Genomic DNA, 20208 nt, shown 5'->3' on the forward strand with positions numbered 1-20208 from the left:
ATCTCAGACCGAATTAGAATCTTTAGTGTGAATGGGCCCTGAAATGAAAAACAACATTTTAAAAACTTCCCACTGATTCTCAGGTTTAAAAATCACTGATCTCACTTTCATCATGTATTTCGTAAGACTTAAGTAAGTACTAATTGATGAATAGACATCTGGAGCTCTGTTGGTAAACTCACAGTTGAATAGATGACTTAGTCACATTCGCTTTGCTCACAGGGCCCTAAGTAGGGTGGAAGCTGCAGTAGGGAGGTCAGCCAGACTAAAACGGGTGTGGAAAGGAGTATAAGATTTGGCTGAATAGCTAAGAAACATCTGTATTAAGCTAGGCATTGAGGACCAGACAGAACTGTCTGAGTAGTTAATATTTGTGGCATCTGTGGGTGAATTGTTTCTCAGAGTTCAGGTAAAACCTAGACATCAGCAGTGAGAACACTTAGAAAATATGCTGTGTTTATACGCTACCTATCATAACTTGAAGAGAAACTCTGTGATGTGTGTTCTTCTGAGGCTCCACGAGAAAGTTCACGATTGGAGAACCGCCCCCAGTCAAGAGAATTCATTAGCACAAGGAGAAAGTTCGTTGTGTATGTCTTATTCTGAAATGTAAAAAAATATATATAGTCAAAAATATAAGCATACTCTGTATGAAGAGTTGATGTTTGATTTTAGAAAGGAAACTCATTGGAGAGCAAGAACTAATGGGAGGTATTTTTACCAGAGAATTTTGATTTGGGAATATTCTTCTTATGTGAGTCATACAAAGAACATGCTTTCCCTTCGTTATTTTTTGCCTTATTGTGGTGAATACCATATAGCAAACTCCTAGTTGTTCTATGTTAACTTAATGGTATGTCTTGTAATACCATTCCTGGTGTTACTGATTTTATTAGAGCATATATGCATATATTTTCATTTACAGTGTTTACTGTGGAAAAAATCTGCTTGTTGCTTAGCTGGTGAAACAGTTACTTTTTAGGACAGTACAGAAATAGTGTCTAAGATCAAGAACTGCTATCTATCACTAATATTTTATAATTTTGCGTGACAGTATGCCTTTTACTTTTGGGATCAGGTTGACCTACTTCCCTTTTTCCCTTTGTCTTTTCTTTTCTTAACTCATCAATTCCTATCTATGGTTGTATCATACCTTTCTTAGAAGCTACAAAATATTGGTTACCTAGAATGTATATTTAAATGTGTTTCTACTTTTACAGATCACCGTAGGCTTATAAGCATGTAGTCATTATTATGAAATTATATAAGGTGTCCATGAAGAAAAGACTGTTTACTGTAGGCCTACATTTTGATTTTAGAAAGTTGGAGTAAACCAGTGTTCCAAAAGAAATGATCCTGTTCATAGTTTTAAAACCTTCATTTTTATAACGCTCTGTATGGACGCTTTCTTTTTCTTTTTTTCCCCTGTGTGAGTTTAAAGCTTAGTCTCTGGCATAATAAACCTTAACATGTACAAGGTTTATTTTAATAGCAGTATTTATTTTTTGTTCATATTTGTCTAATATTAAAGATAATTTTGCCTCTCATTCATGGCAGGCTATAAATCTTTTTACACAGCTGAAAATTTGTGGCCTCATTTACAAGACAGAAAACAAAAACTTTTGAGATGATTTTTAGAGCCATGAATCCATTAGTGTCCAGGGACTTGCAGAATGTATCCAATGAAACAGTGACTAGGAACATGAAATATGCAATATGATTAGTTCCCTTAACACTAACTAGAACTTTTATGCTAAACTCCCCAGATACTACTGGAAACTTTTTTACCCTTTGTCACCCTAATACTCATTATAACAGCTCTCATTAATTGGTACATCTCCCAGTGGGTTAACTTGCAGATACCAACCATGCCATCCTTTTGCTAACTCACTAATGCAAATTGATATTTATAGACTTCAAAATTGAAAACAAAAAAAGCTCTGTAACAAAAAAAGACAAAACTTTGCTAAGTTGTTGTTGTTGTTATTATTATTATTTTGAGTTGAGAGATTGAGAGACAGAGAGATTTTGTGAGAGAAGAAAATCAGCCAAAAAAATCCACAAAAACTACTGTAGGCTAATAAACTGATGTGAAAATTTCTCAATTTACAGCACTTGACAGGTGCTAAAAGAAAAGCATCTTTAATTTTAATGTGTTGTTAGGACCTCTTTAGAGAGACTGTACAAGTTATTAACAAGGTCCTCTGAGACAGGAGACGGGTAATTAACAAGACCTATGGAGATATAGTTTAGGTAATTAACGAGCTCTTAGGCACTGGACACAGGATAACACAACGAGTCCAATAGTTAAAGAGAACAGGTTGTTATGATATGATCAAATACAAGATATAGTATGTAAGTCCTCCTGAGGTTTCTGATAGGAAAGTATTAAGATTATATTCCAGTGACCCCAGTGCAAATCAATATGTAGATTTTAACTTTTAAGGTAGAATTTGAGAAAATTAGTTCTTTGTCAAACTGACAAGCTTGTTACATGTAGATTAATAATCTTTGTTAATTGCCATTAATGAACTTAAATATTTTGAGAACAATACATTGGAAAGACATAAATTATATGAATCTAAATTATTTTAGACATTTGTTGTTGTGGTTTTTTTTCACTGGTGGCCTGTTGGCTAAAATTATCTATTCCAAATTGACCATACTTTCCTTATCCCCTTTAAAAAAGCTGTCGGGATCTAGGCCAGAGAGGAGGCTGTTCCTCACCAGTGTAGTTTTTATGTGATAAGCACAACTCCACTCATGCTCTTATGGTACTTTCTAGTTTGAGACTTGATATTCCCAATTTCACACATTTGGCATAGTTATTTCCTGCATAAATTTAAAATTGTTGGGGTACGAATTGAGTTTTGGTTCAGAAAACTCCCACAGTCGGGAGACCTTTATTTTAAACATACTATACTTTGAAGATTAAGAATTAAAAGAAAGCCCTTGCAGGTCTCCTGATTCATTCCATTGCCTCCTCCGTGTGACTACTCCAGTCCTTCCAGATGATTTTTTCTGCATTTCAGATCTGATAATCAAATGACACTTTTATTTGCATTATTTTTGGAATATTTACTATATGAGAAAATCAGAGGTTTATTAGGATATAAATTCCTGCTCCTAGTGTTCATAGAAACGGGCATGTAAATATTAGGTCACCATTCCACGCTAAGGACTGGACATTGTAGAGGCACTGGGGAACCATGAAGATTTTTAAGTTAGGTTGTGATATGATGAGAGTAGCCTCTTAGATAGCCCTGTAGGGTGGGGGAGTCTGGTGGGGACAGGAATGGGAAGGGGGAGGACTTGGGGCAGGAAAACTAGTTAGAAAGTTAGTATGGTTGTGAAGGTGAAAGTTGATGGAGGTTACTTGACAGTGAGGATGGAAAAGAAGGGAACATCTTGGAGATGTGTTCCTTTTGTATGCGGAGGTCGGAATGGTGGAGGATCGGTAAAGGAGAAGAAACAACACGGATTATTCCAATGATCTGTCTTTAATCAGTGTGTTAAATTTGGTGAAACACAGCATTGTAAAAACTGTACAGACGGTCCCCCACTTAACTACCGTTCAACTTAAAATTTTCAGCTTTACGATGGTGGTAAAGTGATAGGCATTCAGTAGAAACCATACTTCAGAATTTTGAATTTTGATCTTTTCCCGGGCCTGGGATCTGCCATGGGATTCTCCCCTGTGAGGCGGGGCAGCAGCGGCATCCGCAGCTTGCAGTCAGCCACGTGATCGCAGGGCAGCCCGCTTAAGAACCATTCTGTACCCATCCAGCCATCTTGTTTTTCACTTTCAGTACAGTACTCAATAAACTACGTGAGATAGTCACCACTTTGTTATAAAATAGGTTTTGCATTAGGTGATTTTGCCCAATTATAGCCTAATGTAAGTGTTCTGAGCACCTGTAAGATAGACTAGGCTCAGCAATGATGTTTGGTAGATTAGGGGTATTAAATGCATTTTCATTTTACAGTATTTTCAATTTACAATGGGTTTATTGAGATGTAACCCCACTGTGAGTCAAGGAAGATCTATATTAACAACGTCAGGCCTGTTGTCTTTAAATCAAAGTTGACAGTTTAGTTTTGATGGAGAGGTTTGAGTTTTGTTTTTTGTTGTTGTTTTTTTTTAAATGAGGTGCTGTCTTGTTTATTTTAGAACTTTGTTTTAGAGATAGAAATTATGTGTTTTGAGTTGTTGAAGACAAGCAAGTTAGAATCAGCACACTAATTACAGTTCTTAGAGTTTGTTTTTGAATACTGAAACACACTTGGCTTCTTTGAACACAACAGTGCAAATTTCTGTAATTGCTTATGGATTTAATGCATTAGAATTGTAATTACTATATGTATTTCTCTCCAGCGGTTTTGGCTTTACCAAATCTTGCCCCTGTCGGACCCCTTTTGTTAGTTTCGCACAAGAGAATAACTTCTGTTTCTTTTATATTTAGCCCTACTTCTGTGAACTCTACTTTTCCTTCTACGTTTAGGACACTTCCTTTTGGGCCACTGTGACTACATTATCACCTGTGGTTACTTTTTGCCATAACAATAAAGCTTTAACTTTTGAAATACGTGTATTGTTTCTGTATTGTAATAAATGGTCGTCGTGGTGCCTGTGGCAGGGGTGTTCTAAACAGCTGCTGCCGATAGAAAACAAAGCAACTAATTTGATTATGGAATGATTTTCCTTTTACACCTTTAACTAGTTTCTAAGAATATTGAGATCCAGACATTTGACATTTGTCTCTGTGAACTTAACGTTTTAAGGATATATTATTGTCTTTGATTTGATGTGTTAAATATATTATAGTATTACCATATAACATAATTATAAATATTAAATATTAAAATGTGATCTAGAAATATGTATATTAAATATAATGTATCATACATCAGGTATTTTATGTATTTATTTTAACCTTAGAAATCTTTCTGACAAAAGTGCTAATACCACTTAAATAGCAGTTACGTGACTCAGAATGGCCTAGAGTAAAGCTTAATTCGAATTGCCAGTTTTTAAAATTTGTTTTAACAGACATGTATGTGAAGCTCTACCAGGGCTGGGGTGGGTGGCTTGAAGATAGAGTTCATAGAGGACTAAAGTTCCCATAGCTACGCAAGCTAGGGAGAGGAGCATGTAAGCAGTGACCCATATTGCAGGCAGAACGAACTGTGTTGAACAGAGTTTACTGTAGAAAAGGTAAAGGAACACTTTGCTAGAAATTGGGAAATGCTACTTCAAGGAAGAGGCCTTTGAGCTTGTTCTGGACCATCGAAGATGATTTTATAAGTTGAGGAATGATTGGATAGATAGATATTTCAGTAAATAGCACGAAAGCTTATTTTAAGAAATTGCAAGATGCACTTTGAAGGAATATTTTATAAATAATGACTATATACTCTTGTATCATTAGCTCTTTACTCACTACTTGGTAATTCTACCATTTCTTTTTTATTTGGAGTCATGGAGCTGTACTCCATGTCTGGTGGTTCCTGAGGAAGTATGTTTGCTCCTTCAGGCTACCAACGAGCCAATTAGTGAGTGCCCTGCAGGGGCTCTGCATTAGGTATAATGACCTCTTTGTTACGGATCGTGGAGTGGGAATGGGGGTGTTCAGGTTAATCACATATTTTGTTGACTAGAGGTATACAGTATATTTTGGTTCACACAGATTTTTTCATTTTCGAAGAAGTTAAAATGCCCCAAATAAATGAAAAATGGAAATCACACTGAACATCATTTAATACTTGATGCAGAATATATATTTGATTACTTTCTTCCACTCAAAGATGTTATAATATAACACGAAAATATAAATATAGTAATAGTAGCCTATTTCTAAAGGAAGTATAGGATAGGTATTGAGTTCAAATTTTGGACTCAGGTCTGGACTTGAGTCTGTTGAATAGTTATCTGTATGACCTTATTTAACCTTTCTAAGCCTCATTTTTTTCAACTGTAAAATGGGATAACAGCCTTGGTAACCTTGGTGTTCGAGAAGAGATGAAACAGTGTCGAGCCCATGAAGTGCGGAGGGTGATTTGGCACAGGGTGAACCTGGAGACGGCAGCTCTCGCTAAGACCTTGCTGCACAGCGTCTTACAGACCATGTAATATTTCCTTTAAATACGTTAAATTATTTCCAAGTAATAATGTATTCTCAACTTAAAGTAGAATTTAGGAGCTCATGTTTCTCACTGACCGGTAGAGGATATGTACATTTGGCAGCAAACAATAAACTTGATAGTTTTTCTAGTTTCTTTCAAGATGTATGTTCAATAATAATCTTTGATAAACTAAACCACACTGAGATTAAGTAAAATATTTCCTGTATTAAGTAGAAAAATTGTTTTATTGCTCTACAAGGCAAAGGTATTATAATCAATATTGCTATAAAATCCTGCGTTCAGAAATTCTTGCGTAGCGCTAGTAAGGGTAGACGGCTAAGTTTTAGCTTTTCCTTAAATCATGATGAAAATTTTCTAAACTCACGTGGCTGAGCTTAGACTAAATTGTTAAAAAAGATAGTTAAAACCATCATTAGAAGAAGGATGAATGCTACTTCTGGAAGACTCCTCAGAACATTCCAGAGTCCTCTTTGGGAAAAAGGTGTCTGCCTTAGGAAATTCACACAGGCACTAGTGTATCCCTTCTAACCAAGATTTGAAGGTGGGCTCTTTCTTTCATTTCTTTGTTAGGGAGAGTGCCGCCTTTTCTCTCTGGTTTTCACCAAGAATATAAGATTCTGCTTGAGGAGTCCCTGGACTCAAGGTTCTTTAATATGCCTGAAATAATATTAATTACATTTTTAATATTCTGTCATTCCAGTTTTAAAAAATATTCCTCACTTGAGAGAAAATATACTTACAACCAAAATTTAAATGTAAGGTGTTTTTGTATTGCTGTCAGTTTATTTTATGGAATAATAGGGATGGGTAGAGTCTTAAAATGTCACCTTTTGTGCCTTTTATCTTTAGAATACAAGGAGACAGTATGTATTAGGGTGACATTCTAAAAAAAGATGTTGGTTTTAGGACTTGATAATAAGGTATGGCCATTGCTCTCCTGTCTCGTATAAGAATTCTGTTAATATTGAGAAACAGAGATGCATCAGGCCATGTCTCTGTCTTTAGATCACAGGCAGGTAGATACAAAATATGTAATTAATTGTCCTAATTGGTGATGCAGTTAGTAAATGCTCAGAGAGCTAAAAATGACAGGAGATTAAATGGGTAAGGTCAGGCAGTCTAGGCGTCATGGAAAAGGTAGAATTGGCAGAGTCTCAAAGGATGAATCTATGAAGAGAGAGAGGAAAGTGCTTTTATGAATGGAGATTAAAATGAGACCAGGCAGTGCGTTAAAAATGCGTGTTTTAAGTGGCCATCTAGGACCCCAGCCTACCTGAAATTGTTAAGGTCGGAGGTAGTAGTGGAAATTGGACCTTGTTAATGGGAACTTAGCACACCAGAATGAAGAATTTGCACCTAATTCTATAATAAGTATAAAGATATTTTGGCCTCTGAGTGATATGATGGAAAACCAATTTTGGGGACACCCAGAGAACAGTGATTTAGGTAATACATACATAGTATGGGCCTGAATAGGAAGGAGACACTCAACAAAATCAAAGAAAGATGCCAGTGAGACCTTGTTTCTAAGTGTGATTTTTAGATTTCAGAATAAAAACTGTTTGCGGTGAAAAGTAATTTTACTTATATAGCTTGTAGGAACAGGACAATGGGGAAGTTACTGTGGCAGCAGAAATTTGCAAATATGACAAGGTATACTCTACAAAAATGAGTGGATGCCTGTGTTTAAAATATTCTTAGTTTTTTAAAAATAACCATTCAGAAAAAAGCTGGCTGACGATACAGTATAATGTGCAATTTCCAATAAAATCATTACAAAACTATATATTCTTTTCCAGCAAAATTTTATAATTTCTTGGCTCTGTGAAACCAGCTTGATCATCAAGAATGGGTTTTAAGGCTGGTCTTCTCAGCTAAGGGCGTAGAGTGGCCAGAAATCTCCCAGTCACCCCAGCAGCTCTGCTTCCAAGGAGTATGCACGGGAGTCTGGTGTTTGTGTCACCTAATGGAGGGGCCCCAATAAGTCTGGCTGCCTTGGGAGCCCCTCCCTGAAGGCTCAGCAGAGATGACGGGCTGGGGAAGCAGATGCTTTCTGGTCAGGGGCCTCATTGCAGGCTGTTCTTGAACATCTGAGGCCTTCCTGGTGACCAGAGTGCACCATGGCTTCCTCTCCAGAACTTGGCTTTATCCCAGGTACAGAGCCAGCTTGGAGTGCTCTTGGCCCAGGATTTTGTGGGCTCTCTGGCCTTCTTTACCTTGGCCGAAGGGACCCGGGGCCAACTTGCCTTGCTCGCCCCTCTTGGAGGAGTTCCCTGTGCCCAGGTTGTCCTCGGCCTTCAGCCTCTCACAGGAAAGGGCTGATTGAGGTGCTTGGGTTGGCCTTGATCACACAAGCCATAGGGCTTCTGTTTGGAAATTTGGGAATGTATTTAAAATAATTATTTCATTTCTTCACTAGGAGAAAATGGTAAGTCAAACTGGATTGAATATGATATTCTTGATGGAATATGCCTTAACTTCATAGATCTCTTCAAGTCGTCAAGTTTTAGGGCTTCTTCAGTGACATAGTCATTCCTATTCATGACTCTGAATTTGCTGTCCATGATCTCTGGTGTCATTGACCACGATTTTTAATTGTCTTGCCTATGAGATCTCATGAAAGACATCCTGTGAGAATATTAATAAGTAAATTACAGTTAATCCCCATAGACATTTATGTGTTAGGTTTTGTTTTGCCATTCAGGTATTCAGTGTGTGTGCCCAGTCCCAGGAGAGAGAATGTAGTATTTTAATTTATTATATCATCAATTTGATTTGTGCTGACTTTTTTTTTTCTTTTCCTAAAAAGAAGGAAGAAGCAATATTGAGTTGTACCTTGTCTCTTAAGCCGTTTTGCACGTGTAATAAAACTGAAATATGTTACAGGTTGTGTTTGTTAGTGGGATCTGTCTTTGGACACTTTATTTTTTAGGGCTTTTATAAAGAGGCTCGTTAAAGAACATTTCTTTAAACTCCTTTAACATAGAGCTTTTGTGGAATAAATGTTTTCAGGATTTACCAGAAAAATCTCAGATTAATCTGTATTGTGGTCAAATAACCTTAACTGGTAGACCTGGTTGGTAAACTGGATAAACTGGCTAGTTGAATTGATTTGAAACTTATTTCAATTCATATTAGCAGTTGTAAATATCAGAATAATTCTTCCTGTCTTAAAAAGAACTGAAAAACATTTCATTAATATACTATAAGGTGTAGATAGAATTAATCTTTGTTACTCAGCAAAAACGATTTCCTCTACTCTTTGAGGACTTGATATCTTGTTGTTAAAACTTATATTGACCTATCGTCAATTTGCTCAGTCAATTATTAGCCCAGTTCTCAGAAATTTTTGTTAAGCACTGGCTATTGATGTATTCAATGTATATTTGTTAAGCATCTGCCATGCTCTAGGTACGGGGTCAGATGCCAGGACTGAGAAGATTAATAAAATATCATTCCTTTCTTCAAGTAATTTGTAGCAGAATGGGTGGGGAATCCAGGAATTAAGATAGATGCACAAAAGACAAACTTCAAACAAAATTATTTTTAGAGCAGTTTTACGTCACAGCAAAACTGAGCAGAAAGTACAAGAGAGTTCCTGTAAGTGTCCCACCCCCACACATGCATAGCCTCTGCCATTATCAACACTCCCACCAGGGTGGTACATTTGTTATAATTGATGGACTTATAATGACATATCATAATTATACAAAGTCCAAAGTTTACATTAGGGTTCACTCTTGGTGGTGTACATTCTCTGGTTTTGGACAAATGTATAATGACATGTGTCCACCTGTGCAGAATCATTTTCACTGCCTGAAAAGTCCCATGTACTGTGCCTGTTGATCACTCCCTTCCCCCAAACCCCAAAAACCACTGATCTTTTTACTGTCTCCATACTTTCTGCCTTTTCCAGAATGTCATATAGTTGGAATCATACAGTCCGTAGCCCACCTTTTCAGATTGGCTTCTTTCACTCAGTAGTATGTATCTAAAGTTCCTCCATGTCTTTGTAGCCCATTTCTTCTTTAGCACTGAATAATATTCCATTGTTTGCATGTACTACAGTTTATTCATTCACCTACTGAAGAACATTTTGGTTGCTTCCACGTTTTGGCAGTTATGAATAAAGCTTCTGTGTGCAGGTTTTTGTGTGGACATAATTTTTTAACAACTTCGGGTAAATACCATGGAGTGCAGTTGTCATTGTGCCTGGATTGTATTGTAAGAGTATGTTTAGTGGGGAGCCTGGGTGGTGCAGTCAGTTAAGTGTCCGACTCTTGGTTTTGGCTTGGGTCATGATCTCAGGGTCATGAGATTGAGCCCCGCGTTGGGCTCCTCACTCAGCGCGGAGTCTGCTTAAGACTCTCTCCCTGTCCCTCTGCCCCTCCCCCTGTGTGTGCTCTCTCTCTCAAATAAATAAATCAATATCTAAAAAAAGAAAGGGTATGTTTAGGTTTGTAAGAAACCACAAGCTATCTTCCAAAGTGGCTGTACCATATTCCATTTCCATCCGCAGTGAATGAGAGTTCCTGGTGCTCCACATCTTCATCAGCATTTGGTGTTGTCAGTGTTCTGGATTTTGGCCATTTTAATAGGTGTGCGATGGTATCGCGTTATTGTTTTAATTTGCATTTACCTGATGACATATGATGTGGAGCATCCCTTCATATGTTTATTGTCATCTTTATCGCTGCTTCTGTGAAGTTGTCTGTTGAGATTTGGGGCCCATTTTTCCATGGGGTTGCTTGTTTTCTTATTGTTGAGTTTTAAAAGTTCTTTGTATATTTTGGATAACAGTCCATTGTCAGATGTCTTTTGTAAATATTGTTTCCCAGTCTGTGGCTTTTCATTCTCTTAATTTGTCACAGAGCAGAAACTTTTAATGAAGTTCAGCTTATCAGTTCGTTCTTTCATGGATCAAGCCTTTGGTTTTGTATCTACAAAGTTATTACCATCCCCAAGGTCATCTGGATTTCCTCCTGTGTTATCTTTGAGGAGTTTCACAGTTTTATGTTTTACGTTTAAGCCTGTGGTCAATCTTGAGTTAATTTTTATGAAGGATAGAAGGTCTGTGCCTAGGTTTACTTACCTTACATTTGAATAGCACTTTGTCATAAAAAAAACCATTTCATATTCATTTCTTTTAACCTTTTTTCAATCCTAATTTTTTGAAATAGGTGGCATCTCTTTTTTCATTAAAAATATGAAATTTGGAGCAAGTCGGTTGTACCTGGGTACTAGGTGATGGGCAATAAGTTTGGAAAGATAATTTGAGTCAAATCCAATAGACTTTGAAAGCCAGGCTAAGAAATTTGTTATTTAGGAGGAAGTCGAAGGCCAGAAGTTTTTTGACAGATGAATACAAGGTTAGACTTGAGCTTCAGAGTATCCTACCCAGCCTCGTTGCTTAGGCTGGATTGGACAAGGAAGGACTGGCAGAGACTGGTTAAGAGGCTGTTGGCAGTAGTCTGGGCTGGGGGTGATGTGGGCTTGTGATCAGAAAGGTAGCAGTCACCATGAGTAGCAAGGAAACGTGAGAGATCCATGTCCAGAAGCTGAATGGGGAGAATCTGGCAGCTTACTGATGAGGCAGAAGCTTTCAGGCTGAAGGCTGGAGTCCAGTGCATCCCTGAGGCTTCACCTTGGGTGACCAGGAGACTTGCTTGCCAGATGGAAAATCAGACCGAACTGATTTTCATACAGTCAGGATACAAAAGTCAAGATGATTGGTTTGGGACAGGTTAACTTTGAGGTACGGGTAGGATATCCAGTCTGAGACTTCGAACAGACATTTGTAAAGGTATTCAAAGGATAACGCAACCGTAGTGGAAGATAAAAGATTGAGCAGTCACCAGTCCGTATCGCCGTATCGCCGTGGCAGGGGAAGTGGGGGAGGAATATGAGATCATGAAGGAAGAGTGCAAAGAGGTCTGAAAGCAGAACCTTAAGAAATATCCAGTGTCTCTCTCGTAGTGGTGAGAAGACGAAGATGACAAGGAAAAGGGGTAGTTGGAAACGTAGGAGAAAATCTCGGCTACCAGATATCACAGAAGAGAATCTCAAGAAGAAAGACACAGTCATTGGTATCAGATGGAGCTGAGAGGTTAAGGAGAATGAGGCTGTTGCCTTTGATAAAAATAGTTTGCTGGTGACCTTTATAAAAGCAGCAGTGAGTGTTGGTAGTGGGGAATGTGTTGCAGATTACCAAAGGTGAGTGAGTAACAAAGTCAGCAGGGGTTACTCAGGAGGGATTAGAAATTGGCAAAATAAAAATGGGGCCGTGTAGGAGGGGTAACAGGCTGTCAGCATGCTGTGGGGGGAGAGGTGTGTAAACACAATGGATGAGGGAACAATTGGGATGGTAGTGCGTCCACAAAGCAGGTCCATCAGAGGGAGCGCATGGGGGAATCAGAGGATGAAATTGATCAAATGGGATTTCGATTGGATGGATCTGACCGTGAGTAGCTGTGTTCCCACCTTGATTACTCTTCCTTTGGAAATGTGTCTGGAGAAATTCTGTTTGGGAAAATGTGTTATAAATTGTAAGGTAGTATATAAACATGAGGTGGTATTATTCAAATTCAAGTCACTTTAAGCAATTGCGCCATTTCAAAACTGCAAGAGCAATCAGTCTTTAATAATGTAATTCTAAATTGAAAATAATTTTGAACATGAAGTACTCTAGCCCTATGAATGTGAAAAGTGTTGTTAAATGAAGGCCAGGAACTTTCTTGCGGCCAGCATGTAAATGTGAATGATCATTTACAAAGTTGAAGATGGTGTATATTCTGGGAAGAAAGAAAAGAGTGTTGAAGTAAGTAGTTATAGAGAAAAAGCCAGAAATTGAAAGGAAGAGAGAAGTGTAGATAGTTGTGGCATATTGTTTTTCTTTAGTTCTCTCTTTCTTCTTTCTTTTTAATAGATAAATAGGACAAACCTCTGTCCTTAACCGCTTTATATTATGAAGTTAATAGTTTATGGCATTTATTGTATATTCTTGTATCAGTTATAGAGTCCCAGCAGGAAACAAATGACATACTCAGAACGGATAATTGAAGAACGTTTAGTGAGAGACCATTTACAGAGGGGTGCCTGGGGTTAAAGACACCGAGGAGGGAAGGTCTAGCCCCAGGAGCCGGCAGTGTCTAGAAGGGACTGCTGTGTTAGGTGTGAAGGGACCGCGGTAGCTCATCTGTGGCCGTTTATAGAGAAGCTACTGCTTAAAACTGTAGCACAGCAGGGAGGGCCTGAGGCAGCAGTGAGACGGGGCCGGAGACGGGGAGTACATACCCTGCCCCTGCCTCCCCTTTCTGTCCCCACTCTCTTGCAGGTGCCTCCCAGGGCCAGAGAGTCACTGGCAGCCACTGAGCAAGGTGGCCCAGACGATGCACTCTGCAGCCATCACCCTCCTGGGGTGCAGGGAAGGGCAGGATACGGAGCAGGAGGGGCAAACAGAAAACAGCGGGCACAGTTGTTTCTAAAACCCATTGCTTTGCACCCCATGTTCGACCTCTTTTAAGATAGTCTGGGACTTTTCGTAGTCATTTCTGATTGAGAGAAACCTCAGGAAATTATCCTGGACTCCCTGAAGGGAACCCTCTCTGAGCTCACAGCAGGACTGAAGGGTTTAGAACGCGTGCGGGAAGAAGCGCGTTCCCGGGCTAAGGAGCTCACACTGTGGAGTTCGGCTCTCTGCCTTTGCGGCCTGGCTCTGCCGCTTCATAACTGTGTTACCTTGAGCGAGCTTCTTAACTTCTCTGCGCCTCTGTCTGCTGCTGTAAATGGAAATAAAAACAGCACATTACAAGGATTAAGGGAGTTAACACGTGAAGTGCTCTGAAGGGTGCCTGGCAGCACAAGTCAATTCAATAAAATATCAGTTGTGGGAAGGCTTACTGTCATTCTTTGCCCTTGCTTCACCATCGATGGGGGTATTTTTTCTTTTCCTCTTTTCAGATTCATTAAAAGTTTTCTGTTATGTTATAGTTCTCTATAGTTTATACTCCTCTCCCAACTACATTTGTCTCCAGAGTGAAGTCCTGGGTCTCTAGTGCCTACTTTCCCAGTTAAACAAGAAAATCAATAGCATAGTGTCCTTTGCAAATGACCTTAGAAGTTCTTCTCTGATAGTTTAAAGTTATACTTATTTCCCAGACACAATAGGGAATTGAATGGTGTTTGAGAAAGTTACTCCTCTACTACACGCCCCCCCTTCCTTCTTTGCCCCCTTCCAGCCAGGTGGGTCACCTCCTGGATTTTGCAAATAACTTCAATTCCCTTATTAAATCCAAAATGGGTCAAGGTATAGGCCAAAAATGCATTTAGCTTTATAATTTCAGCAATAATGAGGCTTGGAAAGAGAGATTATGAAGATGTAATAATACTTGTTTTTAAATGCCTTCAGAAGAGCTTCAAGTGTTGTTACGTGATTGCTCACTGAAAGATTTAAAGTCCTAGAGCCGGGAATTTACACAGTTTGCATTGTCTTTTGCTGACAAGACAGTTCATCAGTTTTAATAGATCTTTGTTCTTCTGTGGGGCTTTTGTTTTTGTTTTGTTTTTTTCTTGACAAGGACTTAATACATATTTCCTCTCAATAGTCTCTACTCTTTCTTAGATATTCTTGCTCCAAAAGAATGTATTTCTTAGAGAAAAGGAAGGACAAAGAAGAAAAGGATCACGGCCAAGTGCCTTAGTGATTCATGCGTGGTCAATTTTATCACTTTATAAAGGTTGGTTGGCCTTTCTGGCCTATCTGTGGAAGGCTGGTCCGTAGCAGCTATTTTAGGACAGTTTCAAGTTCTCACCAATTATTTCCTTATTCAGTATTTATTTTAACTTCAAAATAAATTAATAAGTGATGTTATAGAAGAGATACTAATGATTCCTCGAAATATACTTGAGTAGTGTCCATTTAAACTTATAAATTAGAGCTTACTGGGAAAAAATTCTTTAAAATTTGGGAAATATCATGAGGGAAAAAATAAGCTTTGACAGAAACTTTAGAATGTTCAGGTAAAACCCCTTCTTAGCTTAAAATATTTTTGAAAATACGAATTGAAAGTATTTCCAACAGTTTACAATTTGCTTTAAAGTTCTTTGTCACCCCCAAAGTCCTTCAGTTTCGATTTCTAAAATTAATTTTTTTTTCATCATGAAGTTGAAATTTGTATAGACGTTTTCAGTAGGAGCATGTCTAAGTTTATCTTACACCTGATTAAAAACACCATTTCCCGTAACCTGTCAACAACTCAGTTGAGCAGTCAGACCGCATTATTCGGTATCTTGTCTGACAGGAGGACAGCAGTCCAAAGAGAAAGGTAACACAAATTGGTGCCACACTTGGATAAATAGCGACATTTTATTTTTCACCAAGCTAATTCAGTCCAGTTCAGTTAACTCTTTCTCCCCCCTTAAGGACAGATCAAAAAAGGCAGCCATGAATGACTGAGTGTGTCATGTGTTTGACACGTCAGTGTGTGAAAATAAAGCCGACCACAAGGGAGGGGCTGTGCCTTTAGATTGCAGACAATGCCCCGAGCGAGAGCCCTCTCCCTGGGCTCTGCGCTCGACCTGCTGGCGGTCACCATGGGGGTAGCGGGGCGGGCTGCGCACGACACCCTTTCCCCTTCCCGGGCGCGACCTTTGTGATTTCAGCATTCGTAAGAATTCCCAGACGTTTTTCAGGCTGTCACTGAGTCTCACTTTAGTTCCATAGGCTAAAAGTTACTGGATATTACATGTTGGTAGTTTTTTGATTTTGGTAAAATCTGTGTCCTCGATGTCTGTTTTTGAAAAATCTTTATTACAATAAATGTAATGCCAGCATTTTTGTTTCTCAGTTCAATACTTTCTTCCTGAGACATAGGATGGTATTTGTACAGTCATAATATTGTTCATGATAGTCACACAGTCATTATTGTCCATCGTAATGGTATGGATTATGCTACCGGACATGAAATGTCTAAGTACATTTATGAGAGATTAAAATTGTCAAAAACTTGGCCACTGCTCCAAGGGATCAGGTCCAGGCACCCCATGTTTTGCATCAAGAGCCTTCAAGGGCTGCTTCTTCCCCACGGCCTTGTGTTCTAGTCTCTTTGGTGTTCTGCAATGGCAAGCTGCTGTCCTGCAGCCCCAGGCCACACGTCTGTCTTCAGAGCCCTCTCCCTCTGCCAGACCTGTCCTTCATGTAATTTTAACTCCTACTTTTTCCTTGACGCTGGCCTTCCTTAGCTAATTGCTATGATGGGACATTTCTTTCTTCCATGTGGTCTAAAAATGAGACTGTCGAGTGCACCCCCTTCCCTCCCCAGGTGCGGCTCTGCCGTGTGCCTGCTCACAATGAGGGGGTGTTTGTATTCTGAGGAATCTGTGTGTCCTGTCCGTCCAGGGCTTCAGCAGAGCTGCCGGTGCTCACTCAGCAGACCTAGGGCCGTGTGTCCCAGTTAGGAGGGCAGATCCTAGAGCGAGACACCCCCCACCTTACCAGCTGTGTGGCCACAGTCAAGTTACCGAACCTCTCTGTAACTCGTTCTCTTATTCTGAAAATGAACCATCATACCTCCCTTATGGCTTATAAAGATTAAATGGGTCAATTTTGGTAAAGTGCTTAGAGGAATATCTGGCACAGTCTCAGGGCCATGTAAAGGTTTATTAAATAATTCACTGAACGTGTTCCGTTAGTCACTGTGCTAAGCGTTTTACATGTTGTTAACTCATTTCATCTTAACAGTAGGCTCCTATGCGGGGACTGTGGCCACCCCCGTTTTACAGATGACACGAAGTTAAGTGACTTACTTAGGGTCACACAGCAAGATTGGGGCAGAGCCGGGATTTGAATTCATACCCCTTGGCCCCAGGGCCGTCAGTTACTTCTCTCCTCTAACCACGGTGGTGTACCGCACACCTGAACGGAAGTCATGTTGTGCGTGAGAATATCTCCGTTGGTTGGAGAGACATGCGACAGGATATGTTTCTTGACCTATTAGAAAACGGTGTGCCGCGAGGGGATGGCCAGGAGAGGTTAGTTCTCCGGGACTGCCCTGGGACTGGAAATCGCGGAGGACGGGGACCATATGTGTTAGCAGCCGCTCCCACGGCACTCCGGGCTACATGTGCCGTATGATCGTGGCTTTTGGATTTTATTTTTGTTAATTTCTTTCAAGCCACTCTTTGGTCAGGCTCTTTAGGCTTTGCCAGTACACTGATGCTAGTCTAGAACCGTATAGAACACCGTGAAGACAGTGAATGAGAAAGTGGGTCAGCTGCATCAGCCTGTTGCTGGGTGTTCATTTGTGGGTATTTAAAACGTGTTTTAATCTCTGCCATGTCACCCGGCTCTACTGAAATACTCAGTTTATCCACAGGAGCTCTAGCTAGAAAAGGTCAGTCATCAGTTAAGGGAAGCTCGTACTACGAATCTTAGTCATAACAAATGAAATGCCGGACGTGTGAGGCCTTCTCTCATGCAAGTACGCGCAAGTGTCCCCATGGGTTTATAGCTTGGGACATGTGCCTGTAGGAGTAGAGATTGTCCAGGTGTTATAGCCAGTGTTCGGACTTTTCATGTGCACCATCGAAAGTTGTAAAAGTGAATTTCTTCAAAGGATTCCAATTATTTGGCTGATAAAACACAGATAATGAAAAAATGTCTATTTTACAGTTAAGTATTTTTTTGGTGGGGAGGGGGATAAAAATTTCCTAGGACAGTAAAGCTTTGTAGAGGCTCCAATGTCCAGTACTCTTAAGTGCTGGGCAAAAGTTACAGTCGAATAGCAGTGATGAAATATTTACTCATCAGATGGCTTTGAAGTTTAGCCTCTTTTTGGTCGCAGTCCCTTCCTAATGAACATGTTTCAAAGAAGAAAATGATTATAGCATTCAGCTGTGATGTTCTCTTACTCTCTACATGGAAACAGTCCATTTTGTTTTGGTCCATTTGGGTATTTAAATTTTGAAGACTACTTACTTAGAAATCACGTTAATGACAGAAATAGTCCATACAACTCTGAACTCATTCTCATTGATAGGATAATGTTTATAAGTTAATTTTTCTAATACATATATGATTTTTTAAAAGATGACTTTAACTCTGGCATTCTACAATCTTGCCAACTAAAATTTATTGAATTCTCCACCGTGTACATCAGAAAGGCCTCAGCTGAGTACGTGTACATAAAATGAATACTGAGTGATAAAATTCAGCTGTATAACCATCTTGCTGGGTAAAATTGCTTATGTCTAAAGATTTTTAGAAACTATGTTTAGAGATACAGTTCTTCAGTTCTGATAATAACCGAAGGGTTTTCCTTTAAAGTTTGAAATTGTAGATGCTTTAGGAAATTGTTGAGTAAATACCGTTTTGCTCCTGCATCCTGGGTTAACTTTCATTCATCCATGTCATTTAGGACTTGAGAAATTGTTATTGCAGTGTCGGTTAGGAAGGTTCTGTTTTTATGTTTCCTCAGCCACGTCGACTGTGTGATCTACTTTTAACTTTTGTGTTTGTCTTTTGTTCCTTAGTTTTCATATGAATCCGACAAGCAATGAGGACCTCAGGAAAATCCCGGTAAGTTGCAGAGGGGTTAGTGCATTACGGGAAGAGAAGCCACAAGCCAGCCTTCTGTCTGGGATACATTTTGTAAAAAGCCCTTCATCCTGAATCCCTCACTTACCTTTGGATTATAGTTTAATGTGGTAATCTGGGGAGAGAGAAGAAAAGCAAAATTCCAACTTTGTCTTTAAGATACAATAGGGTGTGACTTTATGATCTGTAGAAATTCAAGCAAATATTACAGTTCTAAGTGAAGCCAGTTTAGAATCCACGTATTTTGTGTACAGACTGTGTTAAAATGAACGTGAAAGCTGTATGTCAAGGTCATCATTATAGTTAGGAAATAAGAACCCGTGGAGAAAATGAACATTTTTTGATGTTGTGGCAAAAATCGAAGAAAGAATAAAGCTGCCTTATTAACATCGAACAATAGGAAAAGCATCCTGGCAAGAGAGCTAGTTAACGGGGAGAGGCTTTGAAAGAACCATTGGGACACTTACCTTCTTAGAACAAAACCAAATATACTAACAGGCTGGGAAGCGACCAGCTGAATTAACTCACAGATTTTGCAAGGACTATTCAGATATCTTCACTTCATTTTGTTATTATTTGAAGTCCAGCTTTGACTCTCTGTTCCGAGTTCCACTGCATGTTCAGTCAATTCTAAATGCATCAAACCTAGAGAGTAAGTCACTTTACAAAAATACCGGCACATGTTCTTGGTAGAAAACTGAATTCTCACTGAATAACAGAAATAGAGCCTTTATTCCAAGAGGCCGGTGGTTGCTGTTTGAACCATCTGTCCTTAATGTGTGTGATCCAGATGTATAATAAGAATTTCTTAAAGCAATAACATATCACAATTTTCTATGATGTGATATGCCTAGAAGACAGTGTGGTGTGTAGACCATTCTAAATGTAGTTATTTGTACTTAGAATTTGTAGAAAACATTATAGAGGCAGAGGGCTTTGTACTGCGTTTTTGCTGTTTTATGTAAATGATTTATAAGTTTTGATGTTTCATAAATACTCAAGTCTTTAGAATATGGCAGTCTGGCGAGAAATGTCAGAATATATGAAGTCAGCCTTTGATCAGATAGTAAAATGAATTCTATCAGGCGGTTACTTAATCTCAAACAAAATGCAACATCAAAAAATCGATCTAATGTGCAGCTATTGTTTATTAAGTAACCTTAATTACAATTTCTCTGTGCTTGTAAATGTACTTTTCCCAAACTTGTAATTTATTGCTGTAACAGCATCCTTAGAATTCTTTAAAGAAATAAAATGTGAAAATTGTTTTAGTTAAAGGATTTAAAGGTGATAAAAGAATCCTTGATGTGTGATTATTTTTCTCGGGAATACTAACTATTCTAAATGACAGTGAAAGGATTACTAGGTGTTGTTAATTTACTGCAGGATACAATTAAGAGGAGAAAGCTCATCCTTCTACCAAACGTTACTGAGGAAAAGTATTTGAACAATTTTTATGTTGAAGATTATAA

General features: G+C 38.9%; 1 protein-coding gene across 1 annotated transcript in view; it reads left to right on the forward strand.

Annotated features, from left to right (window-relative positions):
- The window catches only part of RAB11FIP2 (RAB11 family interacting protein 2), a 44749-nt gene that overhangs the window by 12985 nt on the left and 11556 nt on the right, over positions 1-20208 (forward strand). Inside the window, exon 4 of the mRNA XM_008685016.2 lies at positions 18673-18718. Within this exon, the coding sequence (XP_008683238.1) occupies positions 18673-18718 (46 nt within the window). The remainder of the gene's footprint in view (positions 1-18672; positions 18719-20208) is intronic.

This window comes from Ursus maritimus, unplaced genomic scaffold, assembly GCF_017311325.1.
Source record: "Ursus maritimus isolate PB19 unplaced genomic scaffold, ASM1731132v1 scaffold_7, whole genome shotgun sequence".
NCBI lineage: Eukaryota > Metazoa > Chordata > Mammalia > Carnivora > Ursidae > Ursus > Ursus maritimus.